The sequence below is a fragment of the Neodiprion fabricii genome, chromosome 5, assembly GCF_021155785.1.
Source record: "Neodiprion fabricii isolate iyNeoFabr1 chromosome 5, iyNeoFabr1.1, whole genome shotgun sequence".
Classification (NCBI taxonomy): domain Eukaryota; kingdom Metazoa; phylum Arthropoda; class Insecta; order Hymenoptera; family Diprionidae; genus Neodiprion; species Neodiprion fabricii.
In genome coordinates this window covers 7,846,684-7,869,750 of record NC_060243.1, presented here as the reverse complement: position 1 = coordinate 7,869,750, position 23,067 = coordinate 7,846,684, and the positions used below count along the sequence as shown (strand labels likewise).

The window sequence follows — 23,067 nt, the reverse complement described above, 5'->3', positions numbered from 1 at the left end:
GTCTCCGCCATAACCGTACTTTCTGGGTTGTATCACGATGATCACGATTGTACGGATGCGGTGTTAACCAAGAACTGGGATGATTAAACGATGACTTCAGTCAGCGACGGTGGCAATAGACTTTATCTCAATCCAGGGGCGATTACCGGATTTTGAACGCCTTCGTTTTTAGTTTTTGTTACAATATTAACAATTTTCTTCTCAGTAACGCAGAATGAATTTTTGTCGTTTCAAATAATTTAAAACCAGCGCCACTGCAGCTCTTCTGCATTCCTACGATTTTACGCAAATCATTTTCTTTTTCTTTTTTATTAACTGAATAATTTTCATCGAATAAGTGGCAATGGCGGTAAGTTGATCGATAGAAATGATAACAATGCAATGATCCACGCCGAGTCGATGCAAATTATACATAACATTTACCTACGTATATACATAGATGACTAGGAAAAAAGTTAGCGGTTACGATATGCATTATTATTTAAAAATTCTGGTACATATTCTACAGTTTCGCAAGAGATTATCCTCCGTATTAAACGCAAAACTATTCATGTTCTGTGTTGAGAAATATTATATTTTGTCGTATGCAAACTGATTTCTTGAATATTGTTGGTCACAGCTGAAAAAATGAGTACACAATCGGTGTTAAATATTTTGCCTGTAACATATGAACCTTTGTCATTAAATTTTGTAAACTAAGAAGTATGTACAGTTATGATGACCCAAAATGTGTACATGCCTTCGATTCATTTGTACTTATTACTTATAAGTATGTTGAAATAAACATTTGTCATTATTCTATGAACTATTGCAGAAAAAATTAATAAATTTGCCTTGGTTAATTGTTGATTCAAATGATTATTCATTTACCTGTTTAACCAAGTAAATCGATTTTAGGCTTTGATTAACGTTTTATATTATCAGTCATCTAATACTGTGGATGTGAATTTTCTTTCACGAAGCTTCGCAACAAAATTCACATGTCATGTTAGTCTTATACGTATTTGGCGAAACATGATTATCATGTGCGATAATCTTACACTTCATAGCATTTGCCACTTTATAGAAATCATAACAGCATTCACAATCACTGATGTTATCACGATCCTGAAAATGTAAACTCGATCTATACGAATTCAACAGTGTCATAGTTTTGTTAGTTAGAGAATAAAATTATTGATTTACTACATGCAGTGCCATGAGCAACGATGTAATATTGAAAGTTTGTTTAATCTGAAAATAAACTGAAAGTGCATAATATTGTAGGCTATAAAAATTACATTTGAAATTTAGGGAATTTGGATCAAACATGAAATGAGATGGAAGAATAAATAAAACAAGATTATGTGATTTATTGCAAATAATATAGAATTGGTATAATCATTTATCCTTGCAAAGATGATAATTGATTTTTCGAATGCTATATTGGTAGGAGGCTTTACAAATGATTGTCACATTGTGATAATTATGCGCTCATCCTTTATTCAATGAAACGATATTTTATTTGTTTTCATTGAGTTAAAGTTAGATTCAGGTAGTTATTGGTTTAACAAAGAGTGACGTAGCACAGTTTTCAATGACTACGTGGCACAAGTTTCTTTTATCATGCTTTCCTTGAATATTATGGGGTGCTAAAATTAGGACAGTTCATTTCTGAAGATAGATCTCCTTGGATACTATATCTTAGTGTGTAGTTTTAATACAGACAATAAATTGGATCATTGTTGTACTTGAACAATGCTGCATGTTGCTCAATAGAATACCTTTGATGTAATGAAATTTTACAATAACAGCCTGCTGCGATACCATTCCAATTAGTTAATCTGTATGATTTACAATGGGCTATTACCCTCTGGCTTTGTCACTCCAGATAATATAATCAAATTGACAACATCAGATACTAGTCTTCAAAAATGTTTCCGCAGTCTTTGAAGATTGGCATTCACGACAATTATATTTTGCTCCTAGCAATTGAAAATATTGGATAGATTATCAAAGAGTAGTTGATAGTAATTGCAGGCATCAGTAAAATACCTGAATCTTGATAATCATTAGTTTTGTGTTTAACAATCAGTCTTGTTCGATCCAATTCAGTTTAAATTGGTAATTTAATTATTGATAATGTGATTCAGTTCAGTGCGAAGGAAGGCATCACTTCGTTCAAATTTATTTCATGTGCTAACTTAAAGCAATTAAAGGACTAACAGCTATTTTGCTTTTTTGAGACCATTTTTCTTCAAGTTGAAGCATGTAGAATTTTTTGTAATATTTTTCTCTCAATCAAATTTTGTAGGATCCAAAGAGAAGAACAGACGCACGCTACAGGCGTACTCGTGAGGACCCGGCATACAGCATGGTGAAGCTACCACGGCGTAACGAGGCTATTTATGCTGTAACATCAGATAATTCTGAGTACGATGAGGAGAGAAAAAGAAAAGATCTAATACCAAGTTTGTGGTGTGGTCTGGCGATATTGTTAATATTGTTGATCAATGTGACGTTACATCATTACCTCTACAATGGATTGCCAACGCCACTTACAGTAAATGACTTAGTAGCTGGCAAAGATCTCTTCATCACCGAGAGAGCTAAGTCTGATTTAATTGGGTTGGCAGAAATAGGGGAGAAGGTAGTTGGTAGTTATGAGAATGAAGTTGTGGCTGTAGAGTACCTGACCAATATTTTGCAAGAAATTCAGGCCGAAGCGACAAATAACAAGACTGTCCAAATTGACGTCGCAAGAGGTAGTGGTGCTTATTTTATATCCAATCGTCGTTCATTTACGAACGTTTATCTCAACGTTGGCAATGTCATCGCTAGATTGTCAGATGGAGACAATTCCAGTGTGGCTCTACTGGTCAATTGTCATTACGATTCTCATCCTTCCAGTCCAGGTGCAAGTGACAATGGCATAAACTGTGCAGCAATGCTCGAAGTGCTTAGAGTGTTATCCCAAAGTCAAACTACATTGACTCACGATATCATTTTTCTATTCAACGGTGCCGAAGAAAATCCATTGCAAGCGTCTCACGCCTTTGTAACTACTCATCGTTGGGCGGCAGATGTACGCGCATTCCTCAACTACGATTCGGCAGGATTTGGCGGTAGAGAAGCACTTTTTCAATCTGGTCCAAAAGATCCGTGGCTTGACGCATATTATGCCTCCGCCGTTCCTCATCCTCATGCGTCGGCAGTTATTACTGACTTGTTTGAAAGTGGCTTGGTCCCATCTGATACCGATTTTAGGATATTTCGAGATTTTGGAAACCTTCATGGCCTGGATATGGCCTATTACGCAGGTGGCCACGTATACCATACGCTGTATGACGATTATCAAATAATCCCAGATGGATGCTATCAACACACCGGAGACAACATGCTGGCACTAATTAAAGCCCTAGGTAATGCACCAGAACTTTTGGAAAGTTCTGTCGAGGGTAATTCAGTATACTATGATTTCCTGGGATTATTTGTTATTCGATATTCAACGACAATTGCGATTATACTGAATGTATTGACGGCACTTTTGGCTCTTGCTTCACCTTTCTGGCCAACTCCGGGATGCAGCATCAAAGACAAGGCGAAAAGTCTTGGAATAAGCTTCCTCTTCCAAATGTTGGGGATTCTATTAGGATTTGGACTATCTGTCTTTTTTGGCATGCTGCTTGACTGGACAGATAATGCAATGAGCTGGTACAGTAATCCAGGGCTATTGATTGGATTGTTCGTTGTACCGACTATGCTTCCGATGCTGGGTGTTAATTGGGCGATGACTGCTCAACCTATAGAGCAGGTGATCTCAGTTAGTTCGGCAATTTTGCTCAATTTTTTATTTTATAGAAATTGAATCGATTACTTAAAGTTGATAATATTATTAGATAATTTGATGCAAAGAATTACCGATTGGCGATGTCTTAAAAAAAAAAATTCATTTGACCAGGTAAATAAGTTAAAAGTTTCACAGGTAAAAATTTTACTCTGCTGCTACTTATAAAGATATTTAATTTTCAGAGCCGTTTAGGTACTGGACAACGAGTACAGCTAAATACTCAGGCCGTAGGAATGTTATGGGCAATCATTCTGATTGCATTGACAATTTATGGTTTGAAATCAGCATATGTAATAGCTATAATTGTTGGATTTGTATCTGCAGCCAACATTATTACTTCAATATTGAAGCTGCAAAGACTTGGTTAGTGTATAAGAAATCTTAGTACTCCAAATTTCAATTTTCATTTAATTCATTGAATATAGTAACAAATTACATGATCTTCATCCGTTCGTTCAATTTCTAATAGTTAATATAATGAAGCGATTTGAATAAAACCTTGAATAGGTGACAAGTTTACGTTAATTTTCTGGACAGTATTTACATCTTGAGGATGGCTTGAAATAAGAAAAATTTACCAATGAAAGTTTATTCATTAAATTATTCATTTTTAATACTATCTTTACTTTTAGTCAGAGTTTGGCTCGCGATTTTTATCGGCGTTGGGCTCTTCATTCCAACTCTGTATTTACTTTGGCTCGGATCGATGATGACCAGTTTTTTACCAATAATGGGAAGATCAGGATCTGATATTACTCCTGATCTCTACATATCCCTGATTATGGCTGCGATCACTTCAATGATTGGCTGTTTTTGGACGCCTTTGATAGCTGTCGTTCGAAGGCCACAGGTTTTAGTACTTGGGTTTTCATTAGCTGCTGTTATCACTATCTTAGCAGCTACTGTCACGACGTACGGTTTTCCATACACAGTTGATCGCACAAGCCCAAAGCCACAACGGTTTTGGCTTATTGTAAGTTCCTGTCAAATCTACTTGTTCATACACTCTCAAGTTTCAACAATTGGTACTAAATTATTCTTTGGCTTGTATTCGTAGTTTCACTCAATCAGGATACAAACTCCCGAGTCCTTATCAATACTTGCAACTGACTAATATAACCTGAACGTGTGATTTCAGCATACAGAAAGAACTATGTATGATATTAATGGGAATGTAACGTATAATGATGGGGGATTCTGGATTCAAAATCTAGATCGGAACGGTCCCAGAACAGTTGAGAAGTACATATCTGAATACAGCAATGCTACGACCGTAGCAGACGCGTGCCTGGATACAATCTACTGTGGACTTCCAATCTGGAAGGGTAGAGACATGGGCATGTTGTGAGTTATCATGCTATTCAGAGGGATCTTTTATATTGCAAAGACATGTATTGGGCCATAAAGATTAAAGTCCCTAATTTATCAGAAAGTACGTAATCATATTCTATTATTACTTCATTCCAGAAATAAGAGCTTTTGGATACCAAATGAAGTGCCAACTGTTCAGTTATATCAACCATCGGCACTTTTAGGTGTTTGGAATGACACAACTACAGAATCAAGGCGGCTGTATCTGAATTTGACAGGGCCCGACCATATGAGCCTAGTGTTTGCGCCGAGAGATGGTGTAACTTTATCCAACTGGTCATTGCTCGAAGAAGTTCCTACATCAACTACGTGGAATGAGAGATCGGTTTATTTTGTGCTTCACGATTATGCGATAGAACCGGAAACTACTGTAGAAATTTGGTTAGACTTAGTGGTGGGTATTTTATCATGTTTTTTCCAGTAGTTCTAATAGTTATTTGGTTTATAATTGAAATATAAAATTCAATCTACCATTATTTTCTTATAGGTTTCGGATGGAGTAAATCCAGTTATTGATATCTCTCTAAATGCTCATTATGTGCACAACACAACAAGTGCGAGCACACCTTATGCCTCCATTCTTAAACAGTTGCCACTGTGGGTTGCTCCGCTCCATTGGTCATCAACTTACAAATCTTACATTTTTTAGAGAAAAGAAAGTTTTATTTTAGTTACTGGTTTTTTTATTTAACTGGGGCCTGAGAACAAAACTCAAATATAGTTTAATTAACTAGAAGTACACGACTTGACATGAAGCTTTAAACTTAACTTGAAAAGACAAGACTTTATTGTGATTTCGGGACAACTTTTCCGGAATAGAGAAGGTCGTGATAGCTCAGTACGTGAGAAATTTCAGTGTTAATGGTAAGAGATATGATTGTTTCATACCAGTATAAATGTGAGTCTGTATGCCGGATATTTAGTCTGAATCAAAGGTTTAGGGGATGCAACCACCACATAACATTAAAAAGTTTTGACACTATCTTTTGATAGGATCAGTCCCCATTCCTGTTAAATAGGACGAATGTTACATCGCTAGATAGATTCTCAAAAAGATGCTGAGTTACCTTGTTATTCTCAAAAGACGTTACGAAGAATGAATGAACGACTGTTATAAGCACGACGTGTAGCAACGTGTACAATTATAAGAGAAAAGGAATGCTTTTTGTAATTCATTTTTATTCGAAATGTAAGCTATTTATCACTTACGCCAGATGCTCATGTTCACTTAAGCAAATAATCATTATTCATTATGAATTAATAAGTAATAAAAATTCGATAGTTTGTTGATATTTTACAGTTTTTGCTTTTCCTTCTTTGCCTGTTCAGCAATTGCTTCTAGTCGATCGTGTTCAGCAATCAATGCCTCCACTTCAGATGCTGGTAGAATACGGGTCTTTGTTTTTCCATCTTCGCGAGTTAGAGTTGCCATCTCAACTACAACAATGATACAATAATGGAGAATGAGCAGTTTTTGCTCCCTCCACCGATCCAAATAGGTACTTATTCTTTATAAAAAATTAGGTAACATCGTTAAATATACTATTTAGATACAAGTTTGGAAAATTGGACAATTAAGAATCTTCAACTGACCTTTGTCAGAGGAGAGTTTAGTCATATCTAGAGTTTTTGAGAGAACTTTAATCGCAAGAGCCATTGCATCTTTCAGAGTAGTTTCTCCCTCCTGATATTCCTGTTTAAGAGAAGATACAGCTGCTGCCGAATTGTTACCAATACAGGTAGCTTTCCACCCGCTGTAATTGCCACTAGGATCTGACTGGTAGAGCTGATATCCGTAATGCCGATCCCAGCCCATGTAGAGTATGGAAACTCCGAACGGTCTTTTACCTCCGTACTGAGTGTAAGCTTGTTTGACATCACAAAGCCAAGAAACCAGTTGCTCACAAGGAATGGCTTCACCGTATTGAAGAAGATATCTTTGACCAATTAAGCGGAGCTCGTTAGTGAGAACGTTTGCATCAGACGTAACTCCAGCAACGGAGCAAACCATATCCTCATTTAGTTTATAGATTTTTTCTGAGAAAAATACTTCATCCAACAGCTTGTTGGTGTTCCTTCTTTCTGCGGCTAGTAAGATTCCGTCATTGGCCAGAATTCCTAAACAAGTACCAGCGTGACTTATAGCTTCCATTGCATATTCCACCTGGTATAGCCGACCCTCTGGCGAGAATATAGTTGTCCTGGTATCATACCGGCGAGCCTGATCAGAAAATCAAGAAATTGTTAAGAATGAATTAAGTTTGTACGTTCTGAGTTTTGGATTACAGTCGGCATGACGATGCGTCAATTAGTCGCATTGTTGCCACGGTTTATTTTCGCCTAGTAGCCTTTTCTCAATTAGAAGGGTGAATATTTTCGTAACAATTAATACTGAGTTGGATATATCTGGAGCTATGGGAAATTTTTATTAGAATTAGGTGGGATAATTGTATGGATGACAATGCATCAATAGAGGTATTCTAACCTATTTCTGTTCAGAGTACAGAAGTTTACATTATTTAATTAATTAGAAAATAAGTCTATAGTCGTTTGCGGGTACTTTGATGAAATGAATAATTTTATGCTCACCATTTTGTCAAACTTATTCAAAACTACCAAAAAGTGTAGCAATTAAATGAGAGTAACACACTGAAAATCAAGTTTGACGGCCGGCCCAAAACTCACAGGCAACTCTGAATTATACATAAACTATACGATACGTAGATTTGTGTTTGAATCAAGCTTTCATAATTTGTAGCTAGATGGCAGTAGTATCGGAGTCCACTCGATCGCCTCCATTTTTACCGCCATTTTCTAACGAACCGAATTGCGGAAAATTTTAAACACATGTAAGTACGTAGAAACGTTAATGTTAATGTTGACATATTCGTCGACTGAAGAATATTCTTCAGTCAACGGTAGCGCTATCCATTCGAAAGAAGAAGAAATTTGAATGCATACGACGAACGCTCCGACGTCTTTGGATTATTCTCAGGGAATATCCACGGCTGCAAAGGAATACGCCATCTGTTTTTACCAACTTACTAAATCAAAAAATCAACCGCAGGTACAGACATTTGCGACAAATACAAATCTGAAGTGCCCTATTTGTTCTGCATCACATGCAATCTATATTTGCTCAACCTTCCACAAATTATCAATAGAAGAATGCGTAAGGACTGTTGCACACGCGAATCTTTGTTACAATTGCCTCTCTCAGGGTCACAATACTAGCGATTGTAAATCGGAAAACAGTTGCCAAAAATACAACAAGCGTCATCATAGCTTTCTGCACAAACAATTCAAGAGGACTCAGGCAGTCACAGCAGGGAGTCCGTTTACAAATGCCGACAACCATGCAGCCCAAGACTATAATATACGCCCGCGACAGAGTCCTTATGACTTGAGCAGGTAGAAAATCCAAACGGGAAATCCCAACTCATTACGTTAGTCACCAATTCAAGTACAAAAGTGACCTTATCACCGCGGTCATCGAAGTGCTTAATCAACACAACCAGCCTGTACGAAGCCGCACCCTCATTATTACTTGCAAAACCATTAATTTTATAACCGAAGGCATGGGGAATATCTTCGGTTTAGAAAGGTCTGCTGTACCCCGGTCGGCGCTCTCAAAATACTTTCGACGATGCCCAAAAGTATAGGTTCCAAAACCGTAAACGGACCCTTTTGCTGTAGATTCATTTTGTACCGTAAGCAATATCCAATGATTCGTTGTAATATATAGAGAGAGCTCATCGATTGATTATTCGACTGATACAAAAAACAACACTTTCGAGAGAAATTAATGAGCTCAATCAAACGAGACCACTCGCTGCGAAGAGTAAACTCTTACGTGTCAATCCATTTGTTGAGAAGGAAGGAATTCTACGAGTTTGAAGGTAGGCTTCTCAACGCTATAATGTCATTCAATGAGAGACACTCGATTGCACTATCGAAGAATCATCACGTTATCTCATTGATTATCCAAAACGAGCATCGCATACACTTTCACGCAGGAGTACAAGCAACCTTGTACGCCGTTTGCAGCCAAGTATGGAAGGTTATCAGACCCTGTGTCAAGTACTGTAGGGCAAAGTCACAGTCTTGAAATATTATTAGATGATTCGTCGAAAAGTGCAACGGGCTACCGGACTAATAACGGTAATTTTGCCATGCACCTGTACGAACATACGATGATCCAGTTGCTCGACCGTACGCTAAATGTACGGTCCTGAAAAAATTCTAGGAATTTAAGTAATTGTTTGGCTAGCCTCTGATAGTGCAAAAGGATCAAGTACGGAAGTGTAAAGAAATTGTCCCAGTAATTTAGATTTCTGATTATCTGTTTTCAATCATTGCTTTAAAAATCAAGAAAATAACGTTTTCTCCAATGACTGCTTCGTCTGATTGAAAAATTCGCCCATCTTCATCGTTAGTTTGAAATATACTTGAACGTAAAAAAATCAATAATTTCGATAAAACCTGTCTGGTCCTTGAGACGAGACGCATAATCGTGGTAATTATACGACCATAAAAAATAAAAAACAAAAATGTATTCTCCAAAATTCCAAAGTAACGGTCTATTTTCACTTTGAGTACGAGCTGTTGCCACTAGAAGGTTTGTAACGCTGCGGTGTGCCACCAGACCTTTGTGGAAAACCATGGTTTAGGGCGTTTAGACTTTAGTGTCGAGAGACACATCGTAGAGCGAAGATATACTCTTCAATCAACGCGAGTTAACGGATGCGTACATTCGCAGAATTTCGAATGAAACCCGGGCGCGTTTTAAATTCGTTGAAAACTCGAAAAGCGATCGATCTGTTATGCACATTTCGGTGTTGCGCTCTATTGATTAAAGCTTGTAGAGTCGAAGTCCGGATACGTATGCAACACTTGTAATTTGTAATGTCAACAGAATAGTTTTCTTATTGTTAGTGAGATGCGCAACGTAACCTAAAAAATGTGGTAAACATCAACTTAAAGTTTAACAAAAATACAATCTCGAGTAATAATAAATTTGTTCTACAATGGAAGAGAAAAACGTAGTGTCAGTTAACTTGGCCACCGATGCGAAGGGTGTAATTATTCCATGTACTGTTGAATGGACCGCAGAAGATTTGTGCATCAAGGTAGGAGAGGATCATTTGGTTTCTGTCCTCTTCACATCTCAGCTGTTATAAAAATAAAAACACGGTAAAGATTCATATAATCTACCTGTCTTTCTTCTTTGTATCCATTAGGTCTGCAAGCAAATTGGTATCGGTCCAGTCGCAAGGCACTTGTTTGCACTTAGGAATCGATCCACCAAGTTATGGTGTGCTTCTGGTCAGAAATTGGAAATTAAAGATAAATTGAAACTTGACTTCAGGCTGAGGTTCAAACCGTCGAGTATACAGAGGCTTAAACAAATCGATATCAAAGCCTATGATTATTATTTTCTCCAAGCTCGTACCGATGTCTTGGACAACAAGGTTTCAGAAATAGTTTATGAAAAACATAAACGTGAATTGATCGGATTGGGAGTCTGCGATATGTACAGGTGTTCATTTTTCTAATATAAATATTGCAGTTTCAAAGCTGCTTATCGAAATATTTTAACATGTTTGATTTGAGTCAAGTTTTTGTTTACTGATAATTTTTATTACTTATAGAGTGATGCTAGAGAAAGATATACCAAGAGAGATTGTGGAATCCGATTATAAGAAATACATTCCCAAGGAATGCCTAAAGCGTCATTCGTTCTTTGTAAAGAAACCCATTCACAATGCTTTGGTTAGATTATCTGGTCACGACGCTGCTTATGTGAAGGACCAGTATTTAAATCAGTTGGAATGCATGGCTCCAGATTATTTGTTGGAAGAATATAAGGCTTTGATGGACAGGGGTATACCTAATCCTCCGCAAAAAGTTTTACTCCGAATTAATTCTAAGGAAGTCAAGTATACTGACATGGAAAATAACATTGAGGATACTTTGTGTGCCATAGAGGACCTCTGCTTTATTTCAATCAGGTAATTAATGAATATATTCTTTATCATGTCTATTCCTTATATTTACACCTGTTCTGTGTTAAGAATATTGATGAATTACATTAATAAAAATCTCGGGAAATTTACAACTGTATTCTTAGGAATTCTAACATAAAATTGTTTTTCAAGGCACGATGGAACAGTAGAAATATCTCGAAAGAATGGGATTCCTACCTATTTGAAGTTTGGTACAAATGCGCTCTTACTATCATTCGTTTCTGGATTGGATGGATATTATCGTTTGGCCATTAAGTGGACATTTAATTTATGTAGAGACCTCATAACGCCAAGTTTGCAAAAGCTTCATAAAATGAAATGTCATGGACCTGTAGGGTGAGAGTCTTTGTCATTCTAAAATGTGTATCTTAGAAAATTTTATTAAAGTAAGTTACTGCTTTATTGTCATCGATATATTATTACAGCGGTGAGTTTTCGTATGCAAAACTGGAAGAGAAACGTAGTAATCGACCCGGTACATTTGTTCTGAGAGAAAGTGAAACGAAATATAACGTATTTTACTTGGATGTATGTGGTAAAGACAGCAAGCCACGAACAAGAAAGATTGAACAACTGGGACCTGACGAATTTATTTTATCCGATAGCGTGCAAAGGTATACGTCTCTTGCGCAGTTAGTCGCCGCTCATCAAGACCCTGAAAATCAACTTTACCTCCGTGAATGCCTACCGCCTTCAGAATATGGTACATCTTTAAAATGTTACAATCCTACAATTATACATGCCAAGATTTTATATGACATGTTGGTAATTTGTCTTAAATCTACATTTTTAGATAAATCGCCATTATTGATTTGTGCCAGTGAAAGTGGCGTGAGTGATGTAGTTGCTGACGAAGAGTTAGTGACTGAGCTTTTGAAAGACGGTCCACGTTGCATTCCACCTCAGGAGTTACAGGTATACAAAGCACAACCTTTTCGTAAACACTATGAGTTAACATCCGAATCGAAAACACCGGCGATTACTTCATACCGAGCAATGTGGAGAATAGCTAAAGGCAAAAAACTTGGAGTTGCCATAAAAATTCTTGAAGAAGAAGAGTCGGGAATGACTCGAGAATTTTTCCAACTGGCTGGAAAATGGGGTCAGCTTAGATCGACAGCAATAGCTCGGTCAGTAATTTGCAACTCTAAAGTATATCAATTATTTCAAATGTCGTTGAGACTATATATCTTTATAGAAAACTACGAAAAATGAAAATCCGTGAAATCAGAAAATACCATTAATCTCTTGTTAGGTTGTATGGACTGATGCTTGCACCAGCTGTTGGAATGGTACTGGAACTAGTGCGATATGGTCCGCTCGATGTATATTTACAAACACACGCTTCAACGCAAACAATTAAAACTGTTGATATGGTGGAAGCAGCCGCATGTCTTGCCACAGCTCTGTGGCATTTGGTGAGTTTAAGTCGACATTGTGTTGTATTTAATTTTGCATTTCTAATAGTCCATTTTAAGAGATTAAATTCTTTTTACCCTTAATCACCCTCGTCTGCTTCTAGGAGGAAAACGGAGTTGTGCATGGTAATATCAGGTGCCGAAAGCTTTTGGTACACACGCATAATGCGAATAGTTTGGTAGTAAAATTAGCAGACCCAGGCCTGTTTAGCTACACACAAGCAGAGTAAGAATCTTTATTATTTGAGTATTTTGAGCACAACTTATCAAAAATGAAAAAAAAATAAATAAAAAATAGCTATTGCTTGGTTACTCATTATTTGCAGATTAGAAAGCATGTTGATAATCCCGCAAGATTCATCACATTTCTATCTGCATATTCATTATATTTATGGTAATTTTTATAATAAAACTAACCAGATCGAATTAATTTAGTGTTCATTGGCTGCCACCCGAATGTTATGGCAATGCGGAATTAGCTAAGCGTAGTTCACAGGCAGATGTTTGGGCTCTGGCAACCACCTTCTGGCAGATTTTCTCCCGTGGTGCGCCTATACCTCCCCACAAAGACATTGATTCTGTAAAAAGGGTATGTAATATATGTTCTTCTCAGATCTTAAGAGCATGTTGTCATGGATGGGATTATCTCTGATTTATGAATGAAAAAATGTTGAGATGGTTTTCGTATTTTCTGATTAATTCACAAGCTTATATTCGTATCTGTATACTTTATTTGCAGTACTATTCAAGCGGCAAACGATTGCCTATGCCATCTGGCTGTCCAGCTGAAGTTTATAAACTAATGCTTGAGTGTTGGGGGGAGGGTGGTGGATCTAGAAAACAACCACAAGCAGTAATGCGAGATATTAATCAGATTTTGTACCAAGTGTATAATTCGAGGAGAATTCACGCTTACGAAACTGCATTTCCTAAACTCTTCACTGACTCCAGTTACATCGAGGCAGAGAAAGAGATCGATTCATCTGACAGTGAGTCTCGGGCCAGTAGTCTATTTACTGATCGCACTAGTCTGGTCTGGGATGATGATGACGAAGGTACCCAAACAACTTTTCATAATTCAATTCTCCTTATCGTAACAATCAGTGGTATACAGCAGCTATTCTATTTCAGCTGAAGGTGAATCGAAAGAAATTGATCAAGATGATCAAGAGGAGTTATCCTCGTATTTGATTTGGTTGGCTAAGGTAGGAGGTGAAAAAAGCGGACCTTTGGGACAAATGCAAGGCATTTTTGAACTGGACGCAGATTGCAATGTGATTCTTCAAGGACGTATAGGACAAGGTTTTTATGGAGAAGTATACAAAGGTTTGCTCGAAAGAGACAACAAAGATGCAGAGCCTCAGCAAGTCGCCGTTAAAAAACTCAAGACTCAAGCTTTGGAAGCAGACTTACGGGACTTTGAAAGAGAAATATCAATTATGAAGGTGGGATATTGCAATAATTTTTTTTGCATGAAGGCCATGTATTTGATTATGCTGAATTGGGAAGTATCTCTTATCTCTGCAGTATTTTATAGAAAATCAATTACGTACCATTTCAGACTCTGAAACATGAAAATGTCGTGGAAATTCTAGGAGTTATATCGGAGCCAGAAGTTTGCTTGGTAATGGAGTTTGTAAAGCATGGTTCACTGCAGAGTTACTTAGCGATAAACCGTGAGACATTGACGCATAGGAAATTGCTAGGCTTTGCCCTTGATATTGCAACAGGAATGGATTATTTAGGCCGTAAAAGTATTGTACACAGAGATTTGGCGGCTAGAAATATTCTTGTTGCTAGTGAAAATAGGGTAAAAATTAGTGATTTCGGATTAGCACAAGTAACTGGAATAAACGATTACTATATTCTTCAGACAAACAGGGATCTTCCCATAAAATGGTGAGTCAATAGCTCGCCTTACTTTGAATGACTTTCAACTGTTCAAAGATTTCCTGGAAATTCGACAATCATTTCATTGTAGGTATGCGCCAGAGAGTTTAAGGGATGGAAAGTTCTCGCCAAGGTCAGATGTTTGGTCTTTTGGAGTGACGATGTACGAGACATTCGGCTTTGGAGACGAGCCTCGAGTACCTGGAGTTGGGGATGGTGGAAACTCTGAAGGTAGCGCCGAACTATTAGAGGCGCTAGAGAGAGGTTCTAGACTACCATGCCCTCCCACTTGCCCGCAAGCCGTTTATGTTAAACTGATGTATCCCTGCTGGCAATTACAGAGTCACGAGCGACCTGATTTTTCAACTCTCTGTAACGATATACAAGACTTGTTGACGCAATATTGAGATGCCCAAGAAAAATGGTAAACAGTAATTGCCGCCATCCGTTATTCGCATATGACGAAAAGGTGCCATAATTTTATACATAATTTCTATCTGTCATACGAGGATACGTCTGACATCCTGTGTGAACTATTATTCTTAAATCTCTTTTGATAGGTTCAGATGATACAAAAACTATCTATAACTATCTATATAAAAGTCTGTGATTGAACTTAGATGTTTCGAAATATTTGTACATACCAAATTTATTAAAAGTTTTTCATCATGCAATTGTAACACGAACAAATGACCTTCTATACATATTATGCACAGTACGTTGTACGGTAGTACAAAATTAATATTATCGTGAATCAGTATATTATATAAATATGCATGTACTATACATGTGCATACATATACAATATACATGCATATACGCTTTGAAATTATTCACAAAAATTTACAAATCATGTATTATAATATGAATTAATAATTGCCAATTTTTTTCTTTTTTTTATACTATAGGAAGTAAATTTCACCGTTTGATTTGAGTGAATGGTACACGTGCTATGAAGTATATGATAATAAATCTCTGTAAGAACGTCTATACAATATATTATCTGTTAATTTTATCTCCATCAACCAGTCAATTGAAAATAAAAGTATGTGTTAGATAACTTTAACTGTATTGATACAAATTTCTATGGAATGATCTGTGGAATCTAGACTCTGGCGGAACAATTGGGCGTGTTGCCAGGCTAGGTCCTTCTCACCTCCACTAAGTGTGGCCGATAAACTGATTTTAAAAGTCCCGTTAAGCTGCTCTGTTTTAAATTCTTTCGAATCATTGATAGGGACCACTTTTGTTTGGCCATTTCTGTAAAATCCTTGAATTTTCCACTCAATGCTTGCACCGTGAAAAACAGCAGCGATAGCTCGCAAACTTAAGTTAGAAATTTCTAATTTAGAATCAGATATTTCAAAGTTCCAGCTTATATTCCCGCTTTGGTTTTCTGGACTGCGGGCCAGATATACCATTTTCCAATCGTTTTCGACTTTGCGAAAAATTCCTCCATTCATTTCGTAAACACCCTTTGCCCAGCCCTCAATTTTCTCCAACACATTTCCACTCCTGTCAACTAAGACATAATTGTCACTTGATGCTGTATAACTAAGCTTTATCGATTCCACCTCTGAAGGGATACGCCATACATGGGATGAATTTGAATCAATCTGTGGAAAGGATGAAACTTAACAAAAATATTCTGCCAATTGAAGTTCAATATGATCAGAGACTATTTTCATGAAAATTAGTGCAAGTACACGCAGTCTTACTTTTGCCTCCTGGCGAGACAGTCTCCATGCTAATGATCCGGAGGTTCTTCCGTGATAGTCTTTGTCACTTTCGTCTTTCCTGTTGTTACCAAAATGGTAAATTATCAGTTCTACTAGTTCCATTAAAGATCGACGTATGAGATATTGTTGGCGTGGAATGGAACAGCTCGTACGACGCCGGTTTTCCGATAGCGATGTTATAATTGACACTAGATTTGATTCGGAACACAGTTTTCTACGTTTTAGAACAGCTTTTTGGTCGGAAGTGTATCTCCAGGTCACGTCCTGCATTTCATCCTTTGAAAAAGCTAAAATGTAGCTCAACTTTTTTCCCCAACCTTTTTCATACATCAATGGCCGATCCAATACGTTTTCGCATGGATCAGCATGTATCCATCTATTCGCAGCCACCGACCACACCTGAATCAATAAATACGATACATTACGTGCTGCGTGGTTTCAACGATCACGTATTTACCTCCACCCAGACATGATCCGTGTAATCCCACACTAAACGGGTGTCGTAGTTGAGTGAGCGGCAAATCAACGCAAATGCATTTGCCCATTCACCGCAGCGTCCTTTTCTAGTATATAACAGCAAAGCTGGATCCGAGTAGCGAGGAAATTCGACGGTGTTGGCACACGTGGTACATCTACAGTTGAACATTTTTCCATCAGATTTCTTATACGGCAAAATGGCATTTTCCTTGCTTGGACTCTTAACTTGATGTATGATTTTCGGTTGCGTTACTGTTGATCAATCAATGGTGCACGATATTACAAACCTGTGAATCTCTATTCTTGATACACCTGGTCCTCTGGCAGGTATTACTCTTTGGAAGGAACATTTTCCTGAGCATTTGTTACATTCTGGACTGTCGACCCAGTTGAAAAATTTTTCTTTAAACCATGCTAGTACTTCAACAAAAACCAAATCCTCTATCGAAATATCTTCTACTTGTTTATTGTCTCTGGTCGACTTTACTCCTCTGTAACAAAAAATTTTACATCAGTCAGTTTATTTGCGTGTTATTCTGAATGTATAGTTATGGTATGAAAAAGTCACGTGATGACACGTAAGCATGCTTGTTTTAGCTTATATCAATTTTCACATGCAAAACCAAAACTCCGGTCGGTGGCTTGGTGAGAAATTTTTATTTCAACTAAATTTACCAGCACACTTAACATTCAAAACATTCAAATGACTGGATGATGAACGAAGAGTGGTTTTGTTAATGCGTGAAGCGTCTTATGCTGTATATACCTTTGAATTAATCTCATTTTCTCCATAGCGTTAATTTGTAATTCCGACAGAGGTATGAGCGCTCTTGCCTTGTTTTGTAGCTCGGTATTCTCGTACTTCAATACTTCTTGAAATTGTCCTCGTATTTGCTGGAAAAATTTTTCCTCCTGCGCTGTGGGTGCGACATTAGTCTGCAGGTTAAAACTTGATGAGACAGCAAGAGCAGGACTAGTCGGATGAATTGCTGCACACGATTTCTGGGCAGGCGGCTTAGTTTGTGGTTCTTTTGTTTGACCTGGCTCTGAGAGTAGGCGTTCCAGTTCTTGTAGATTAGACAAGGAGGCAGTTTCCGGTAATAGAAGGTGATCGTCTCGCTATTGGAATGGTAAAAGATTATCGTTTGTTCCGTTTATAGTTTACTTATTATCGAGAACGATCCTTGATCAGTTGTCACCTACCTCGACGAATCCAATTTCGAAGAGACACTCCATCGCTCCAACCGCTGGTAAAATTTTATCAACGACGATTGGGTTGCTCAAGCGAACCTTACGGTATTTAGTTTCGTTCGGATTTTTCATCACGTTTTTGCACAGTCTCGACAATACGTCACGTACTTCATTGTAAACTTTTTTATCATTCTCTTTCAACAAATCAAAGCAACGTTTCACATTACTCATCGTTACCGAGATTTTGACAGTTATCTTAACCTCTAACTTGACTTGATCGGATTTGAACTTTTTCAAGTAGTTCAGGTTTAAACAAACGTTCAAATTACCTGACGCATAGATTAATAGGGAATGTTATGTGTATTGGAAATTATTCGAACACAATGATTTTTTATTTTTTAAATTCGAATTTAAGGCGAAAAAAACGGTCGTTTTTCTGCATACGCAGACAACTTTTTTTTTCCCCCACAAGCGTTGACCGAGGATTGATAAAGGCAGCCAGCTAAATGGGGCATTTTGAAGCTCGTCGTTTGCTCGCGAGGGCGGCGGCGGGTATTTGCGGTATAGAAATTTCCTACTGTACCGACTCAATTAACTTTGTAACTGCCGTAAGCGAATCGGTAATTGTAGGGCACTGCCATTACCTCCGTGCCATTTAGCTTGCTTCAAAATGATATATGTGACCGGTTGTCTTTAGCAATCTTCAGTCAACGTCGAAAGTAAGCGTGCATTGGCGAGGTGTCAACCCTGATGATGAGCGTTGGTAGAACAATATATTAATATGTATTAACAGGTAAGTTAGGGATTTTTAATTAGAATACAACACCGATGTATACATATATTCAAATTGTTCACCCAACGTACAGATGCCGCGATTTGTCATAAATTGATGATTATCGCCGGTAACAAGCTGCAGATGATAAAGTTCGCTCCTAGCTACAAACCTCGGTAGATTACAAAATTTTCGTTTATAATGATGCGCGGAATATTTAAACATTTGCATTCGCCCAAAGCCCCGCTTGGACGCGCTTATACTTTCGAACAACGTAATTTCTCACGAAAGTTTAGCTGTGGATGTGAGGTTTAATTGGAAAACTTTTTATCAACAATGGGGTTTACCCCGAATATTAATAATGGTATGGGGCACAATAGGGAAAATTGGCATCAGGTTATCATAATTATTATTCCACGGAAAAACGTGACGAGTGTTCTCGCATGTTCTGATTCCTTAGTTTCGACTCATGTTGTCAGCTTTTATTCGAATAATTTCATTCCTTTATTCCAACAGAGACTGGAATTGTTATTATATACAATAAATTTTCAGTTTAAATGATGATAAAATGAACTACATTTTTTGAAAAACGCTAGCACATCAAAATTGTTACACGACACTTCGCACAGGATTTTTCAAAATCATCTTTTATTATGGCCGTAGAAAAACTATCAAAAAAATTTATTTGTTCGATGAATTCGATAATATTATTGAAAAATACGGTGAAACAGTTTTTTTCAATTGTTTGGATAATCCTTCTAGCTAATAAGCAGTGAGAAGGATTTAGAAAAATTGAAAAAATAAATGATTATCGTTGTGTCGTTGAAATGTTGACACCGGATTGAAGTTCTTCGCATGCGCGAGAAGAATATTACAATTTATGAAAAAACGCTGAGAAACACGAGTCTGTCATCGTGCCAGAATGAGGCGGACCCAACAGTCCATTCAATCAGAACCCTGAAAATTATTTCCGGGAAGCAGACGGAAGTTCCGTGTCGAACGTCTTGACGTCAAAGATTAGGTTTTACGACAGGCTCACATGAAATTGGGTTGTTGGTAAAACTGAGCTCGCTCGCCGCTATCTTGCAGCGTTTCCGCGAGTTGTTGCCATCCCAGTCCATCTCTTTCATCCGTTCCCAGCTTCAGCTGATTTCTAATAAATCCATAAAGAATTGCTGAACAAAGTTTATCACCACCGAAGTTGATCGTGCAGTCACGCGACTTAATAGCGAAGTCAGTACACGAAGTTGCGCTTCGAAATTGCCCGACTCTACTTCGCCAGTTGTATAATATAAGGAGGGTTATATCCTAACAAGATGTGCCTACCGGAGACTTGTTTAACGAAAGAAATTCAACCCTTAAATCGAGACGTGCCAATTTCAGGAGATGAAAGTGTACCTCGCATCCTTTGGGACGGTAGCCTATCGAATTACACCGGGAATACCCTTGGGCAAAGTGTTTTTTTCCATCCACTATATTGACAGAGAAAAAAGTGGTATGAATAGAAGCGAAAGAAAAAACATCATTTCAAAAAGTACGTTGCGGTAAATAGAAGAGTATAAAATTGATTTGCCTCCGAATAATCTCCGTTTAGATTTAACGGGCAAAAACCAGAATCGATCGGTCTCTTGGGCAAAAACAATAGCCAGCTTCCTGGATATACGAATTTAACAATGTAATTAAACTCCCGTAACCCTTTAACACCGAGACTGTATTCGGGAGTTCAGATATGTACGCCAGCTCTCATACCCTCATTGTATAACTTTCGATAACAATATCAATTAGAGGTAACTTTTGTCTGCGATTCGAGCCGTAATTTTTTACGATTCATTTTATTTCACCGGCCAGTCGTATCGCATTTTTCTCATTTATACGTGAGATTAAAAAGAAACCTTTACGTACATCCGGCTCATTATATTATTAACAATTGGCACGCTGAAACTTCAGTTTCTATTGTACTGTGAATCCATATTGTTCTCGTTGCAATCAATAAAACTGATTGAATTCGTTTCTGACAAAGAAGTATGGAGTGTGAAAATTCATTATTTTTACCGTTGATAAATTTACCACTAATTTAGATTCTCAAAACGTAACAACAGCTTCGGTTGTGTAATACACATACAAAAAAATTAGAATTGAAACGGTGTGAAAATTTCTGCGTTTGTGTGGAATCCACTCGATCGGTTGCGGCTGCCATGGGGAAAAATACGCGGACAGAAAGAAAAATTCGTACCAGAGCAACGAAAAGCTGGAAATGAATAAAAGAAATTAAGTTATAGCACCCACGTAGAGGATACCACTGTAAATTTTCTGCCCTCTCGCCGTTGATGTGGGAAATAAATAACACAAAAATGAGACTCGAGTCTGGACCTGCACGTTTTCCAGAGGCTGTACACCGATCGCAAATATATTATGCAGGGTTTCGCGCACGGAATAACAATGTCAGGGAACCGGGATGATTTCTTTGCGGTTAAACACGCGTGCTTGCGGAATGATCATGCATCAGGAATAACGTGTTCCGAGTACATTAATGTTCATTAATGGGTTCCCGGTAGCTCGCAATTTTTTTGAAATCACAACTGGAACGAGTTTCCATTCTAAGTAAATTTTATGTGCCAATGACTATTGCGAAGCTAGTGACAGGAGAAACAAAAGATGCGTTGATCATAGACGCATAAAATTTCTATAAAAAGAAGGCTTGTTTCATTGGCATACCGTCATTAGCATACCTACTTCCAATTTTTAAGATCACCATACACTTATGCAGGGTGTTCCCAAGTAAACGTCGTCGTATGTTGGGTTGCCTATCGTGAAGGGGAACAAATATCGGTAAAACAGATCCTCCGAGTCATTATCACTTTAGTCAAGTCAAGTCGAGTCAATCAGTGAACGCTTCAGCAAAGGTTGTAAACACCGTAACAACTGCTTGGCCAAATCCACAGAACTTGGTTACAAGAGCAGTTCCAGCTCACTCGTGAGGACTTTGAACTCGCTACTGACCGATAACTTGTACCGATATTTGTTCCAACATATGGCAGTCCAACATATTCTGGCGTTAACTCGGAAAAATCCTGCATTCAAACTGAAATATAAAATGAAATATCAGCTTTTCCACATCGAACAGTGACTTTGGTCCATAAAATTTGAGCTTTTCACCCGGTTAGCGCAGCAAGCTTCAGAGAAGAATCATTCGTCGTTCCTCATTGTAATTACCTTCACGGATTTCCGAAGCTTGCAGTGCGCAGAGGGTGGAAAAGCTTTCTTTAAGGGAGGCGGGCTGCCACTTTCGGTCTCTAACGGTGCAACCTATCATTACGCGTTGTCGGTTTATATGTAATATGCAATTAGGCTGATGGATGCTGCTGTTAACTGACGATGGTAAACACGCGGAAGTTTTGTGCGCTGCACTTGACTTCGGTGAAACGCCGCTGTTGTGTTGAAGCATCAACGCACGCTGAGCAACAAGTTGTGTGGCGCCTATAACGACCGACCTATACGCGCCTTCAGCTCGAATCCTAGGCTGGTCTCTTTATAAGACAGTAACTGAAAGAGGCTGGTCGAGTCTGCGAACGAGCCACGCTCGTAAGCTATAGCAATTCACATACTCGGGTAAACGAAGATTTGCCATCTCATTTTTGCCGTCGGTGCTTTTCCGCACTGTCCGGCAGGTTTTCCTGCACTACCGGACGTCGCTCTTCCGTATTCACTTTGCCGCAGGCAGCTTGAGTCAGAATTTTTCGTCACACACTGCAAAGCGTTACTTCAGCTATAAGTTGATGATAAAACTGAAGAAATTTCATGCGTACATAAAGACTGGAGCAAATATACACACCTGAATTTTGACGATGAAAAATATCGATTCGGGTGATTTAAAGATTGACGATGGGAGGGTGGAAAAGTTTTACAACAATTCGATTCGCAATATTTTTCGCGAAAATTCGCGAAGAATAGTCGGCACAGCGTCTGAATGCCGGTCTGATGTGTCGATCAGCCTTCTTTCATCCCTCGCGTTACTGAGAATAACAGAGAAATGATATTACATGAAAAAGCATTTGAAAGCTGGCTCCGTGTGGGCCTAGATGTACGTTTCTGTGGGTTTGGTATCTTCGTCTGTCTTTTTTTTCAATTTCATGATAAATTCATGAGCCCCGGACGTCCCGCAAAGATGAGCGTGAATCTCTCCGAAAAAACGTGTAACAGCTCACCAAGGAAAGAACTCTGAAAATCAAACCTCTGAAAATTTGAAAGCCTCTTATATCCTACATAATTTTACAGCTTTCAGGAAAACGTACATCATAAAATTAGCCATTTAAATACAGGTAGTGAAGTAATTTACACCAAGAATCGAGACTCC

At 38.0% G+C, this 23,067-nt stretch overlaps 4 protein-coding genes across 8 annotated transcripts; 2 read left to right on the top strand and 2 right to left on the bottom strand.

Annotated features, from left to right (window-relative positions):
• Positions 1–6,154, top strand: LOC124183182 (endoplasmic reticulum metallopeptidase 1-like). 4 transcript variants are annotated; one of them, XM_046571340.1, is made up of 7 exons: positions 1–109; positions 2,294–3,802; positions 4,012–4,192; positions 4,462–4,802; positions 4,968–5,173; positions 5,297–5,594; positions 5,688–6,154. In XM_046571340.1, exons 2-7 carry the CDS (start codon positions 2,354–2,356, stop codon positions 5,847–5,849), a joined length of 2,637 nt encoding a protein of 878 aa, XP_046427296.1. In that variant the 5' UTR covers positions 1–109; positions 2,294–2,353; the 3' UTR covers positions 5,850–6,154. The 4 variants fall into 4 exon arrangements, with proteins under 4 accessions (XP_046427296.1, XP_046427293.1, XP_046427294.1 ...); XM_046571337.1 differs by having other exon boundaries at positions 27–349; XM_046571338.1 differs by having other exon boundaries at positions 28–349; positions 2,294–3,793.
• A 205-nt stretch (positions 6,155–6,359) lies between these two features.
• LOC124183189 (proteasome subunit alpha type-4) lies at positions 6,360–7,923 on the bottom strand. The gene is made up of 3 exons (XM_046571353.1): positions 7,790–7,923; positions 6,794–7,421; positions 6,360–6,637 (listed from the first exon to the last, which is right to left on the bottom strand). The coding sequence occupies exons 1-3, from the start codon at positions 7,790–7,792 to the stop codon at positions 6,495–6,497; spliced, it is 774 nt and encodes a 257-aa protein (XP_046427309.1). The 5' UTR covers positions 7,793–7,923; the 3' UTR covers positions 6,360–6,494.
• Positions 7,924–9,824: 1,901 nt separating this feature from the next.
• Positions 9,825–14,941, top strand: LOC124182474 (tyrosine-protein kinase hopscotch). Of its 2 annotated transcripts, XM_046569799.1 has the most exons (13): positions 9,826–10,329; positions 10,441–10,739; positions 10,852–11,211; positions 11,359–11,562; positions 11,652–11,929; positions 12,020–12,356; positions 12,482–12,644; positions 12,749–12,870; positions 13,080–13,233; positions 13,384–13,699; positions 13,776–14,089; positions 14,206–14,543; positions 14,626–14,941. In XM_046569799.1, exons 1-13 carry the CDS (start codon positions 10,228–10,230, stop codon positions 14,939–14,941), a joined length of 3,303 nt encoding a protein of 1,100 aa, XP_046425755.1. In that variant the 5' UTR covers positions 9,826–10,227. The 2 variants fall into 2 exon arrangements, with proteins under 2 accessions (XP_046425756.1, XP_046425755.1); XM_046569800.1 differs by lacking the exon at positions 14,626–14,941 and having other exon boundaries at positions 9,825–10,329; positions 14,240–14,420.
• Positions 14,942–15,165: 224 nt separating this feature from the next.
• Positions 15,166–18,435, bottom strand: LOC124182475 (peptide-N(4)-(N-acetyl-beta-glucosaminyl)asparagine amidase). The gene is made up of 6 exons (XM_046569801.1): positions 17,954–18,435; positions 17,517–17,869; positions 17,038–17,241; positions 16,731–16,905; positions 16,253–16,672; positions 15,166–16,150 (listed from the first exon to the last, which is right to left on the bottom strand). The coding sequence occupies exons 1-6, from the start codon at positions 18,170–18,172 to the stop codon at positions 15,587–15,589; spliced, it is 1,935 nt and encodes a 644-aa protein (XP_046425757.1). The 5' UTR covers positions 18,173–18,435; the 3' UTR covers positions 15,166–15,586.
• Positions 18,436–23,067: the final 4,632 nt, after the last annotated feature.

What these genes read in the sequence shown, in the direction of transcription:
- LOC124183189 (XM_046571353.1), bottom strand. An exon ending in TAAACTCTCCTCTGACAAAG is followed by an intron (nt 6,638 to 6,793) that starts GTCAGTTGAAGA and finishes TCATTGTTGTAG; the next exon opens with TTGAGATGGCAACTCTAACT.
- LOC124183182 (XM_046571337.1), top strand. An exon ending in CTATAGAGCAGGTGATCTCA is followed by an intron (nt 3,803 to 4,011) that starts GTTAGTTCGGCA and finishes TTTAATTTTCAG; the next exon opens with AGCCGTTTAGGTACTGGACA. An exon ending in ATTGAAGCTGCAAAGACTTG is followed by an intron (nt 4,193 to 4,461) that starts GTTAGTGTATAA and finishes CTTTACTTTTAG; the next exon opens with TCAGAGTTTGGCTCGCGATT.
- LOC124182475 (XM_046569801.1), bottom strand. Translation starts at nt 18,172, where the DNA reads ATGAGTAATGTGAAACGTTGCTTTGATTTGTTGAAAGAGAATGATAAA. An exon ending in AAAATGAGATTAATTCAAAG is followed by an intron (nt 17,242 to 17,516) that starts GTATATACAGCA and finishes TTTTTGTTACAG; the next exon opens with AGGAGTAAAGTCGACCAGAG. An exon ending in TCAAGAATAGAGATTCACAG is followed by an intron (nt 16,906 to 17,037) that starts GTTTGTAATATC and finishes GTTCAACTGTAG; the next exon opens with ATGTACCACGTGTGCCAACA.
- LOC124182474 (XM_046569799.1), top strand. Translation starts at nt 10,228, where the DNA reads ATGGAAGAGAAAAACGTAGTGTCAGTTAACTTGGCCACCGATGCGAAG. An exon ending in CCTACCGCCTTCAGAATATG is followed by an intron (nt 11,930 to 12,019) that starts GTACATCTTTAA and finishes CTACATTTTTAG; the next exon opens with ATAAATCGCCATTATTGATT. An exon ending in TTTAGCTACACACAAGCAGA is followed by an intron (nt 12,871 to 13,079) that starts GTAAGAATCTTT and finishes GAATTAATTTAG; the next exon opens with TGTTCATTGGCTGCCACCCG.